The 12,854-nt window shown below is 44.4% G+C and overlaps 1 protein-coding gene across 2 annotated transcripts in view; it reads right to left on the bottom strand.

Moving 5' to 3' along the window:
• slit2 (slit homolog 2 (Drosophila)) overlaps window positions 1-12,854 on the bottom strand; it is a 64,531-nt gene that overhangs the window by 10,745 nt on the left and 40,932 nt on the right. For both annotated transcript variants that reach the window (XM_057036331.1, XM_057036330.1), the window contains exons 5-17: window positions 10,138-10,209; window positions 9,079-9,150; window positions 8,463-8,534; window positions 8,187-8,350; window positions 7,674-7,815; window positions 6,960-7,031; window positions 6,710-6,781; window positions 4,821-4,892; window positions 4,411-4,554; window positions 3,996-4,159; window positions 892-1,042; window positions 730-804; window positions 205-348 (exon numbers count right to left, since the gene is read on the bottom strand). In XM_057036331.1, the coding sequence (XP_056892311.1) occupies window positions 205-348; window positions 730-804; window positions 892-1,042; window positions 3,996-4,159; window positions 4,411-4,554; window positions 4,821-4,892; window positions 6,710-6,781; window positions 6,960-7,031; window positions 7,674-7,815; window positions 8,187-8,350; window positions 8,463-8,534; window positions 9,079-9,150; window positions 10,138-10,209 (1,416 nt within the window). The remainder of the gene's footprint in view (window positions 1-204; window positions 349-729; window positions 805-891; window positions 1,043-3,995; window positions 4,160-4,410; window positions 4,555-4,820; window positions 4,893-6,709; window positions 6,782-6,959; window positions 7,032-7,673; window positions 7,816-8,186; window positions 8,351-8,462; window positions 8,535-9,078; window positions 9,151-10,137; window positions 10,210-12,854) is intronic.

Below are 12,854 nucleotides of genomic sequence, written 5' to 3'. Positions count from 1 at the left end.
ACACACACACACACACACACACACACACACACACACACACACACACACACACACACACACACAGACACACGTAAATAACAGGTTAAAGGTGATGTGTGAATTACTGACAGACAATGTGACTTTAGAATATAGCATACTTGCTATGGTAAAGGGATTGCATATGCATTTAGCATTTACAATGCATGTGTGAGTGTGTGTACCCACAGCGTGCGGAGGCCACCGAGTCCTTTCAGCATGCGGTGATGTATGTTCTCCAGTCTGTTGGAGGTCAGGATTAACTCGTTGACCCCTGAAGCTCCTTCAAATGTCCCCTCCTCGATGTCAGTGATGCGGTTGTTACTCAGGTTGCTGCAGGGAGGAAGAGGATGAAAATAAAGAGAGCTATAACAAGAACTGGGCAGGCAATTACAACCATCTTTTCGGGTCCCAGGTTCGGTTTATTATCAGCGTTGGCTTCTCCTGTTATGAGCACTAAACAGTTACAGCAGTGTTATTAATGGTGTTGTGGAATGAACTTGCTAGAACTAGATCACTCGGAAGCTGCAGAAAAGAATCCTGAAGCACCAGCTGAACTAGCCCATCAGCATGCAGCTGTTGGCGGTGGTCCTCGCCACCACCCCAGAAAACAGTAACAGGGAATAATTGTTGTTTTTTTGTTTTTCTGTGAGAAATGACCTAAGACTACAGCTAATAAATTTATGGTTCTGGTTTACATCATGCTGGACTTACATCTTCCTGAGATGAGGCAACTTTTTAAAGATGCCTGTTGCTTCCAGCACAGTGAATTCATTGTTGTTCAGGCGCCTAGCAACAAAGGAAATGGTGGTCAGGGACAAGGAGGAGGACCCAGGAGCCAATGCAGAGGATCATACAAACACAAGTGTCACTCACAGTTCTGCTGTGTACTGAGGGATGTGATCGGGTATTTTGGTGAGTTTCTGGTTGGAGCAGTCGACTGTTGTGCCCTCACAGCGACACTTCTCTGGGCACGCCAAGTCTGCGAAACAGTCGCCGCCTAGCTTGCTCCGGTAATCCTCGGTACCTGGTTGCAATCACAGACAAAACGTCACCAAATGTCGTCAGCTCATAAGAGTCCAAACCCATTGTTCACTGGAGCCAGGTCCAACAGACTGGGTGGTCGGAATCAAGTCGTAACACAACAAACGACTTTTGAGATGCAGCAGATGGGCTTTCCCGCTTTTGTTGTTTGAAATGGGGATAAATGGCCAAAGATTTGTTGGAGAACAACAAGCAACCATAATTTCTGATGGCGGTCACATGCAACAGAGTGGGTGAGTATTACAGCCTGGGAGGAGCCCAGTTCACACACAGACACACAAAGTGCCAGGATCAACACGCACAAACACTGACGTACAACCATCCATATGGCCATAAACTGTGGTTTTTCACCCCCGTCAGACTAAGAAGCAAGTGTTACACACACACACACACACACAACACACACACACACACACACACACACACACACACCACACACACACACACACACACACACACAAACGGGTTGCAGGGGGTGACAGTAGTAGTGCTGTCTCTTGCATCTTGGCCATGCTGTAGGCTTTGGCAGGGCCGTTCCATGGTGCTTGACAGAACCATGTTCCACTATAAGAACCCGGCAGCCACATGGTTAGATCAAGCACAAAGGAACAACCTGCTGACTGACTGCTCCTCCGCTGGAACACAGGGGTGGGAAAGACAGATGGAAAATAGGAGAAGGAGGAGAGGAGTTTTGGCAAACTGGGCACAGCGGAGGAGGAAATGGAAAGCAAGAGTGGAAGGAGCAAGAGTGAAACTAATCAGACCTCAGCTCTTCAAAAAATATGACTGCAGGGATGTTTGTGAGGGTGACAATAATTAGGTAAAACATCAAAAATCTTTGGAAATTTTCTTTTAGTTTTAATTTTGCTTTTAGTTTTAATTTTGAGGTGAGTAGTAGATGAACAGCGAAGCGTTTACCTTGGATTACCACCAGATGGCGCTCAAGATGCTGTTTTTAACGGTTGTTCTAATTATACAGAAAGCTCATGGGGTGAGAGGATATAAGGAGGAATCCAAAAAAAGCTGTGAAAAATAAAGCTGGCAAAGGGATTGAAAGCAAAAAGGAAAAAGAAAATTGGGGATATAGAGGAAGAGAAGGAGAGACTGCAACAGCTAAAAACATCATCACAGACGGGTGGGAGGAGAGTTCCAGCAGCATTGAAGACAAGAGAAGCTTGGTATTAGCAAAACACACACACACACACACACACACACACACACACACAACACACACACACACACCACACACACACACACACACACACACACACACACACAAACGGAGAGCATGACGACAAAATCACATGAGTCATTTTTATACATAATAATATCTTCATGTTGTTAGTATGACAAAAGGAATCACAGAGGGGTCAAAGGTTGTGGTGGTAGAGGTCAGGTTTTGGCTCAGAGTAGGGACTCGGAACTGACGCAAGAATCGTTTGCATGTTTTTAGTGTTCTACTTACAGCTGACATGGTGTACTCCTGCATGTGTGAGAGAGGCAGTGGGAGACAGAAACGAGTGAAATTCTTATGAGAATTCTGAGAAAAGATGCTGTAAATCCTTTGGTGTTCAGTGTCCAAGCAGTGATTCAGTTAAAGGGGTAACGAAATGGTGAATGGTGAAGAACCGTGCCGGCATAACGTGACACTTGCTGGGTGCTTTCATTTGATGCACAGACGCAAATTCACTTTGCTTGGAGCTAATTCGCTGTTGTTGTTTTGGTTGGAATTTAAAAGACAACATGAATTACCCGTCCCCAGATGAAAGTGCCATTTTCCGTCTTTTACAACTAGACCAAAAAAAAACAATAAACAAGGACCTGTGGAAACTAAAGCGCCGAGAAGTCAAAATCATGTGTTTGTGTGGCAAGCAGATTATGTTAGAGAGTGACCAGAATAAAACCAGACGGGTCACAAGCGAAATCAGAGGATTTAAGATGAGACGGGAGAGTCGCACCGGCCACTAAAACATGTTTATTCAACTTTTCTGCTGCAAATGCTTCTAAATTATTCAGTGTTGCCCCATATGTGGTCTGTGGGCTTTGAAAACTCTGTCCCCCCTGTAGAGTTAATGACTGCAGCACACACACACACACACACACACACACACACACACACACACACACACTGTAGCAAGTCGGTGTGCCGCTGTAGTAATGACTGCCTTTAGCCCTGCCACTGATCTTATATTCATGTTTGATTTGCATATTTTGCCAGCGCCCCTGTGAACATGGCAACCGTGTGACCTTTTGATGTTCTGCAGCAGGCGAAACGGCTGCACTGCGGACACGTGCACATACCCTGGCCAGTTAGGGTGCTGAGTAGCAAGTAGGATCACTGTTGAATGGCGCTGTGATTACAGTCAAACCTACAAGACCAGTCTTCAGCAGCTAATGCCAGCAGTTTTTAAATTAGTCTCAGTGGTTTTTCATTCATCATCCAGCATCAAGACTAAAGTTGGCTAAAGGAGCCGTGCATGGACAAGAAGGTGCTTACACAGAACATGCCAAGAGGTGCTGTGTTTTTGTTGTGAGATCATTAAAAGAAGGAGTCACAAAGCTGAAAAGGTGTCAGTCTAGGCAAGTGGAGTGTGCAAGATTGGTGGCCACACACACACACACACACGCACACACATGCACACACATATACGATACCTGGGATAATATACTGTTCTCTAGCTAATGGGGAAGCAGAGAGAGAGAGAGGGAGAACGTGAATGTGAAAAACAGAATAAAGGGAAGAATGTGTGTGTGTGTGTGTGTGTGTGTGTGTGTGTGTGGTTGAACAAAATCTATACTGGAGAAGTCTAAACCTGGAGAGGAGGTTAGTAAAGAGAGTCTGAGGGGAAAATCCCAACAGGAAGAGACAGAATGAGCACAGAGGACAATTTCTCCACATGTGAATACCAAGAGGGGAATGATCCCTCTGTTGGTACCTGAGCAGCGGAACTTCTTGCTCTTGATTTGTCCGATTCGTTTGTTGGCAAGCCGTCGGGGGCTGGTGCAGCGGGCACCGCTGGTCTCAATGGGATTGTCCTGCAGGTAGTCGGCCAGCCACTTCAGATGGCAGTCACAGATAAATGGGTTCTGGGCTAAATGACTGCGACACACAGATGTCGCACACACCTCATTAAACATGTCGCTGTATGAATCTCACACTCCTCTAATGTAAATTTTGTTGAGTGAGTCTCTCCTCTTTTTTAATTTTGAAATAAAAGAGCAACTTTTTATAAAATGAAGCATAATCTTTGTGCCTTTTCAGTTCGTTTTTAAGGATCATGGATTTCTGTTGTCTGTTTAAAGTCCTCCTGGTCATGTGTGCAGCCTGTGCATGCAAGTGTGTTCACATACAGCGTTTGGATGGCTCTTAATGAGGAGAAGGTTCCCTTGGCGATGGTCTGCAGCTTGTTGTCATACAGCGAGAGCAGGTTGAGGTTGTGGAGGTCCTGGAAGGCATCCACGCGGAGACACGCTATCTTATTAGCATTCAATAACCTGAAGAACAGGAGAGACAGCAGAACGGTTGTTAAGATCAAGATTAAGATGAAGATGTACTTTATTCATCCCTGTAGGGATGTAGTAGCAACCTATACAAAGTAGAGAAACAGAATAAATAAATACAAATAAGATTAGAACGTTTGAAATTGTTAGCAATTATCAGTAGGACTTCCAAATGTTACAGGTCAGCAATGATGGCTCTGATGACAGCAATAAGCACTTTTCAACAGAATATTAACGAGGGTTAAAAAAGGTTTACTCACAGCAGCTGCAGAGAAAATAATCCCTCAAAGAGTCCTTTGGAAATTTCTGTGATTTTGTTCCCGTATAGTACCCTGCAGAGAGTCATCAATAATGTGTCATGAATAAAAGCATAAAAACATTACAGAGCAGCATCTGGAGCTGTTTTTAATGTTACCATCACCTGAAACATCAATGGGCTATTTCATTAATGTTCAACAAATGTCGCTCCCATTAATCTTTCCAGGCAGTTTCACAACTGTTTGACTGGATTTTGTTCAGCCTGTAGGTGAAACTGTTTCATGAGAGATCCATCATAAAAATATTGAAACAAAACACTGTGTCCACTAACCAATAAGTCCTCATAAAACATTTGTTTCTGCTGTCTAATAGGAGCCAGATGAATGACCCCGAGGAACATTCGCTGTGATGGCAGGCAACACGGCGCAGACACGTACAGCATGGACGCTACGGTGTCAGGAGCAACGCAAGTACCGATTAAACCCACCAATACGCACGGAGGTGGCGTTTTAGACTGATCCCAGATCTGCAGTTTGAGGTTTTTGAATGCAAACAGCAAACCAGTTGGAGCAATGGTCTTATCAAATCTGTCTGCAGCCCCCCCACCCCCCTTCCCCCCCACACACACAGGATCGAAAAAAAACACGTGTTTTAGGTTGGAATTACATGGTTGTCCCACAGAGACCCGGGCTTGGGAAACACCATGACGATGGGAGTGGACGCCTCATTTAAGCTCCACACCAACATTTGCACAAACATAGCGACTCGTTACATTGGTGCTAATCAAGCCCCCTTCACGCAGTGAGGGCAGCACACCTAAATGCAGCGTTCATGACGTGTCAGCATAAATGTTATTCTCGCTGGGGTGAATGTGTAATGAGGTGGCAGAAGCCTCCATTCAGCAATTCAGCCTTTATGAATTATTGACGTGAGAGCGACGAGGCCTTAATATAACTTCTTCGAGAAACAACTCTTGCATCTCTCACTCCCGCTCGCCATCTTCCATCTCGGAGCTTCACACGCAAAGCAGATGGTCTGAGCTGAGACTCAGGCCAAAGAGGAAGCAGCCCCACTTTCCCAATTCATCAAATGTTTTGTAACGTGATCACATTTCTGAAACTATCATGGCAAATCTGAAGTTTTATGACGATTCGTCTGTTTCACATTTGTCTTTTGGCGTCGACGGACCGTATGAAATAAGTCTCGCAAACTTCGATGTGAGCTTAAATATTTTTGGAACTTTAAACGGATAGTAAAAAGGTTGTAGTTCTTCATTTATTTCATTTATTCATTTATGTCTGAGCGAGGATTATTTTGCACCTGCATCTGTAATTTCACTGTGCAGGTGCTGCAGTTGGAAGAGAAGCAACGTTAAATCAGTGAATAATCCTGCAAACATTCCGCTCAACCATCAATCACGCAGCGCTGAGCGTAGCGCTAGCATACCTGCTGCAGCTGTCCTGAGTGATGAATGCTCCTTTTCCAAATGCTCATTTTTGTGTGTTTCTTCCAGATTAGGTGATTCAGATCAAACTGTTGGCTGGTGTAAAAGTTAGAGGGAGCTTTGGTTTCCAAGGAATGTTAAACTGGATTGGCAGTATAGAGGCTTCGACTATCAACCCTCAAACATGTTTTCTTTGATTCATCCCTCAAAGATTCATTTTGCTGCATTTGTTCTGTTCCACTGTCATGTGGATTTATACTTGACTTTAGGAAGCAGCTTAACTTTCTAACATGTGAAAATGGCAGATTCTTCCGCGAGTGTTGTGGTGGAAACGCAGCGACACTACTGTGCAAGAGCAAATGTGTTTGTGATGAGCAGCAGCTTTTCGGAGATCTTCAGATCAGACGTTACGTGCGTTGAAATGCAGAAGTATCAAATGTTACTCACAGAGAGTTGAGGGAGCGCAGACCTTGAAAGGCATCCGAGGCTAACTCCGATATCTGGTTGTTACTCAAGTCTCTGTAGAGAAAAAAGCCAAGGGGAAATAAAACAAGACAGGTTGGCAGAGAACCAAAGTCAGAGTCAGGGAGGGAGAGAGAAAATGAAACACTGAGGTCAACGTGAGCCAAAAGCAGAATGGAATTGAAACACAAAGGTTTGGTCTTTGCCGGGGTGTAAAACTCATGGCTGTACTCACATCCTACGCAGCTTCTTATAAGGAGAAAAGGCCCCAGCTGGGATCACCTTGATGGCGTTTTGCTCCAGTCGTCTGGAACCAAACATACACACCGACCATTAGGAAGCAGCATTAAGATCAGGCCTACGAGGGCTGCAGAGCCCTGGACTGCTGCTCAGTCCCAGGAAGCTTGGTCTGACCCAGGAGCGGTGCCAGACCATCCTGAACACTGGGACACACACAGACCCTTAACAACCCCATGAAAACAAAGAGATAATTATTGCTTCAATTTGCAGCTAAAGCTATAGAACTCTGAAGGAAATCATTGATGCCAGCTGACATCACCTGTCTAAAGGGAAGACCTGGAGGTCTTGAGCTGAACACAAGGACGGCTCTGCCTCACCAGGTTTAATCTCCTACCAGGAAGCATCATAAGCTCTCCTAAATGAATATTTATTTCTGGGATATTTTGAGTTTCTGCCACTTTATCGCTTCTCTCGTAGTGTACTCGGCCACGTCCTTCAAGCTGATCTTTCATTTCTATCCTTATTTTCTTAAAAGCATGACCAGACTTTCCCATTTCAGAGATTTGTGGTTTGTTTCACAGCACTGACTGAAAGAGAAGCAGCCGAACAGAACAAGGGAAGGACAGATGAAAGAGATACATCAGTGCAGGACTCGAGCACTCATGTGAGGCGCGCGTAGCTGTCTCGCTGCTTTATTTGTGTGGCTTACATCTCAGTAATGGTTTCTGGCAGGTTGGTGGGGATTTCTGTCAGTCCTTTTCCTCTGCAGTCCACTATGTTGTTACTGCAGGTGCAGGACTCTGGACACTGTAAAACGCTGCAGGCAGAAGATGATGAGGAGGACTGGTGACCTAGACAAAGAGAAAGGTCCAAAATGACACAATGTTTACATGGGATGGAAACTGAAAGCTGTTAGACTTTGTTCAAGTGAAGTTTACTGGTGTGTGTGTGTGTGTGTGTGTGTGTGTGTGTGTGTGTGTGTGTGTGTGCGTGTGTGTGTTTAAAACCCTCAACAATAGCATGTTTTGCTGAGGAGAGGCTAAAGCTAAAACATGTGCTGGAACATCAACACTTGCCTTCGTCCACATCTTGAAAAGCATCAGAAAAAGACAGTAAGAAAAAGCAAAAACGTAAAGAAAAGCAATGAGACAAAGATCAGTTTACCGCTGTAAAACTGGCCTCAGTCATAGATGAAGGAGCCAAATGAGTCAACTCGAACTACCTGTGCAGACAAACTCCTTCTTCTGCACCTCAGCCACGTTGTGGCCCCTCAGATGCGGTGGGGCCATGCACTGAGTGTAAAGACCCAGGCGGGGGCGCTGTCGCAACCATTCTGACAGCCAGGCTACGTGACAGTCACACTGCAGGTTGTTGGAGTGCAGGCGGCTGAAGAAGAGGAGAGACGGGTGGTGGGTGGGGCCAGAGATGGCATGAGGGTTTCAGGATGGGGACAGACAGCGTGTAAAAAAGTAAAAAACTCCCACAATATACCACTTACAAGGTCCTGAGCTTGGGCATGTGGTTGAAACTGGCCACGGACAGTCGGCTGATGTTGTTGTTGTTGAGGGTGCTGAGGAGGGTGAAGAGCAAATAGAACACAGGCCCATTAGATCGCAAGCAAGATTTATGGGTTGATATGTGCTGCAGAATTGGCTGGTTAGCTGCCTGAAATCAGGTCTCCTGTCTGTGACAAGTTCACTGAATTCAAGTACTGTAGTTGCGCTGCATCCAAAACATTTGAATCCCTCAGATGGAGGGGACAATCATCATGTAGGAATGAATAAAACTAAAAAATAACATGAATTTAACCATTTGTCCACTGAGTTTGCCTGAGATGGTGCAGAATATGGGTGCCTTTAAAAGAACTGATGACAAATTGATGAAGAATTGATGAAGAATTTAAAAGTTCTAAGTCTAGTGCACGCCAGCTAACTAGTATTTAATAGTTAATAAGCATAAAGTCCATCCGACTACTGAAACAGTCCGTGTGCAGGAGCCGCACAGGCGATGCTGTTTTCTCTAAAGGTCAGCGAGCATCACCAACTCTCGCTGCTGCTCCTCTTCATCACTCACAAGCTGCTGGGAGCAGAGTGAGCCAATAAGCTAGTACTCACAGCACTTCCAGGTCGCGTAGCGCCCGGAATGCCCCATCCTCGATGCAGGTGATGTGGTTGTAGTCCAACTGGCTGCACGCAGGCACACCGCACGCGCACGCACACACACACACACGCACACACACACACACACGCACACACACACACACACACACACACACAGTAAAAGGAAACAAACAATAGTAAAAATGAAAACACTATAGTCCACGTGAAATTTAAGATGGACAGATGAAAATGAATGAGCCCTCACCACCCTCCACCCATCCCCCACCACCCCCCCCTCCCATCTCCCTCTCACACTCACTTTTTTCTTCAGCTGTGTCTCCTGAGCTCTTTGTGCGCGTTGTTATCCTCATTGTACTTATCTCTGTATCCATTCCTGCTTCCTGCTCATCTATCTAGTGTCTCATTTGTAAGAGCTGCTCTTTACCTCCTCTCTCTCTCTCTTTCTCTCTCTCCTCTACTCTACTTCCCTCTACTCAGAATCGCTTTGTGGAAACAATTTAATTAAGGCACAAGGACAGTAAATCATGTGCTGTCACCTGCATGCTATTGCGCCCTCCCGCGTTCGCACGCACACACACACGCGCGCGTACACACACACACACACACATGCAGAGCTTTGTCCTTTTATAATAATTGCCAGGCATTTCAAAGCGATTATGTTATTTGAGTAAAATAAAAAGGAAGCAGACAGAAGAAAAATCCATATATCCAGAATTACTAATGAGCAATTGGTTTGTCTGCAAAATGACCAACAATTATCTTCAATCATTACAACTGACTGAGTTGGCATATGGAACTGAGAAAACAAAGGCAAGGCTTAATGCCAAACACACACACATACACCTGTTAATGAGCAGCGGTGCCCATCAATACAGCAAACAGGAAGCACATGACATTTAACACAATGAAATATTGATGCACAGACACAAGGGACTTGAACATATTTGCAAACACTTTCAGAGGTGAATCGCACACATGCAAAGCTGTCCCTCTCTCCCCCAACACCCAAAACACACACAAGAAAAAATGTAGTGCAAGAACAAAGCCACTTACAGGTTCTTGATCTCCACAGCTCCTCTGAATGCTTTTCTTGGCACTCCTTGGATCTGGTTTTCACTGAGATCACTGCAGATGGACAGGAGGGAACAGAAAAAGACAGTGATGGTTTTACATCAAGTATAAGGACAGCCTGTAGTCACCGAACTGCAGAGGGGGAAACTTCAGACGCACAAAGGTCATCTGCAGAATTAAGTTAATCTCAGGCCTTTTGTTGAATTCATATTCAGCCATCTCTGTTCATCCAACTTAGACACAAATGGCAACTGTCAGTGACTCTGGAGGAGGCACATTTACCTCTTTAATCTACCTGTAGGGGGCGATAGTGACCTCCACTTCCTTCATAGCTTCACGCTGCTCCCCTCATGTTAGCCACTCATCTGTCCAACACCAGGTCGACTCATTCATTGTCTTTTTAAGGAGTAACTGATAGATGTGTGTGTGTGTGTGTGGTGTGTGTGTGTGTGTGTGTGTGTGTGTGTGTGTGTGTGAGAGAGAGAGAGAGAGAGAGTGTGTGTAGACAATGAATTTGTGTGGGCTTTTATTTGTAAGCCAGTTCTCCAGCTCTGTAAAGTTCAAGGTCTCTGTTTCTGCATCTCACACATAGATTGAATTTTCTGTTTTAAGCCTGAAAAGAGCAAATTTACTGCAATTATAATTTTCTACTTTCTTCGTAACAGATCAGTTGGAAGCAATCAAAGACAGGTGCCTCAGATTTACTATGTTTTCACATTGTTTGTCAGGTTGTGAAAGACATCGGTTGGTATAGCAACTTGAGTTTGTCTGGCTCTCTCACACACATGCACGCACACAGAAGACAGTTACTAAAATGTACATAAAGTTGGCTGAACTTAATTAAAATGAATACAGTTTTTTTGTATAAATCTGCAGTTAACGAGATAACGAAAAGAATAAAAGCTTTTCTGGCCCATCATCACAATACACCTCAGCAGCTACTCAACTGTGTGTGCCTATATATGTGCAGCCTGCCGCCAAGGTTCACGCTGGCTATTTGACCTTTCACCATTGACCTTCGAGCTCTTGACCTCCAGGCTAATAGGCTAACAGCTAATGCCCAGCCGCGTTCCAGCCATTCCTGTGGGTCGTCCATCTCCGATGTTTACTACCTGCTGTTTTCATAGCTGAACATGTGATCTCTCTCCAAATAAGGAACAACGACTGAGGGGAGCAGCATTTATAGCTTGAAGTTTGGTTACGTCATTGCGAGAGTAAATTGCTCCTTTGCTGAGTGAGGTGTTTTAACAGTCCTGCAGGAGATGCTGCAACATTTACATCTATACGCATACATTACATTTATCCATTAAGACGTTTGGATAAACTTTGATTATACAGTGAGGATGTTTGGACATCATTGAGCAGACAGAGTTGCAGCTTGTCCATCTGTAGGTCCCACTGTGTTAACACTAGCCTTTCTTTGTGGCAGCATTTATGAGAATTATAATTTTGCTGAATCTGAACAAATCCTAAAATCATTTTCTCTCTAATCACCTCTCCAGAAAAAGAAACTGCTTTTTTTTGGAATTTGGACAGTTGGTTTGATATAAAAAACAATGAAGATCAAGATTTTATAATTACCGTACTGTGTCTCAACTAAAACATGTGGGGAACTAAAATAATAAATCTGGTTTATTTAAATGTAATCATACACAGCTGTTTTACGCATGACACACACGCGCCCCCCCCACACACACACACACACACACAACTGGACTCAATCAATTTGAGTGTACCGTATCCTGATACTTTCACTGAAGGGGGTTTGGAAAGCAGACAAACTGGAACATTGAAACCAAATTAATGCATTCAAACTGCTTTTTCCCTCTAACTAAATCCTCATATCACTACACACACACACATACCCCCCCCCCCCCCCCCCCCACACACACACTGTCACATTTGTTGTTATCAGGTGTAGAGATTGGTGAAAGTTGTCTTTGTCCTACAGGATGAGAGGACATTTTGACAGCTGGTATGTCTGTAGATCAATCCGCTCATCACAGCCCGTGTGTGTCTGCACATGCATGAAACATGTTTAACTATCAAACTCATGTCTGCCACTTTGGCTCCCTGCACTGTAAAAACCGTTCACCGTTAATTATGCCAGTTATGCAGAATAAGATGAGTGAAGAGGTGAAATAATCTTGATGACTTTCTTTTCTTTGCTCAATGATTTTCAACAGATAGCAACAGTGCAGCTGTGAAAGCACACGTGCACGCTGACATGATATGTCAGCCTTGCACATGATTGGCAGTTTGGGTGAGATTTGGGACTCTTGAGGAAGTGCAGGAGGCCACTCAAAACTATTCCTGACTCAGACCACCAGAGAGATCAGTGTGTGTGTGTTCGTGTGTGTGTGTGTTTAAAAGAGAGAGTGAATAATAAGCATCACCTCAACTAGGAAACTGGCTTCTCCTGGAATTAGAAGTGGATTTCTTCCTCGATTTGGCCCCTGGTGCAGTTTTGTCTTTAGTTAAACTGTTGGGTGTTCCACCCTCAACTTTCCCTCTGTGTAAATATTCTTTTGCTTCCTCTCCTGTTGACCTTTCTCTTTACATCCTCTTTTTTCTTTTCTTTTTCTTCAGTTTTGTTTTTGGGCTTCCCCAGGTTTAACCCTTCAGCTTTACCACTATGACTAAACTGGGAGTTTTCTTTCATTAAAAGCAGTTCCTGCTGAGACCCATAGTGTGTGCGT

The sequence above is a fragment of the Takifugu flavidus genome, chromosome 6, assembly GCF_003711565.1.
Source record: "Takifugu flavidus isolate HTHZ2018 chromosome 6, ASM371156v2, whole genome shotgun sequence".
Classification (NCBI taxonomy): domain Eukaryota; kingdom Metazoa; phylum Chordata; class Actinopteri; order Tetraodontiformes; family Tetraodontidae; genus Takifugu; species Takifugu flavidus.
This window is presented reverse-complemented; position numbering and strand designations above follow the sequence as displayed.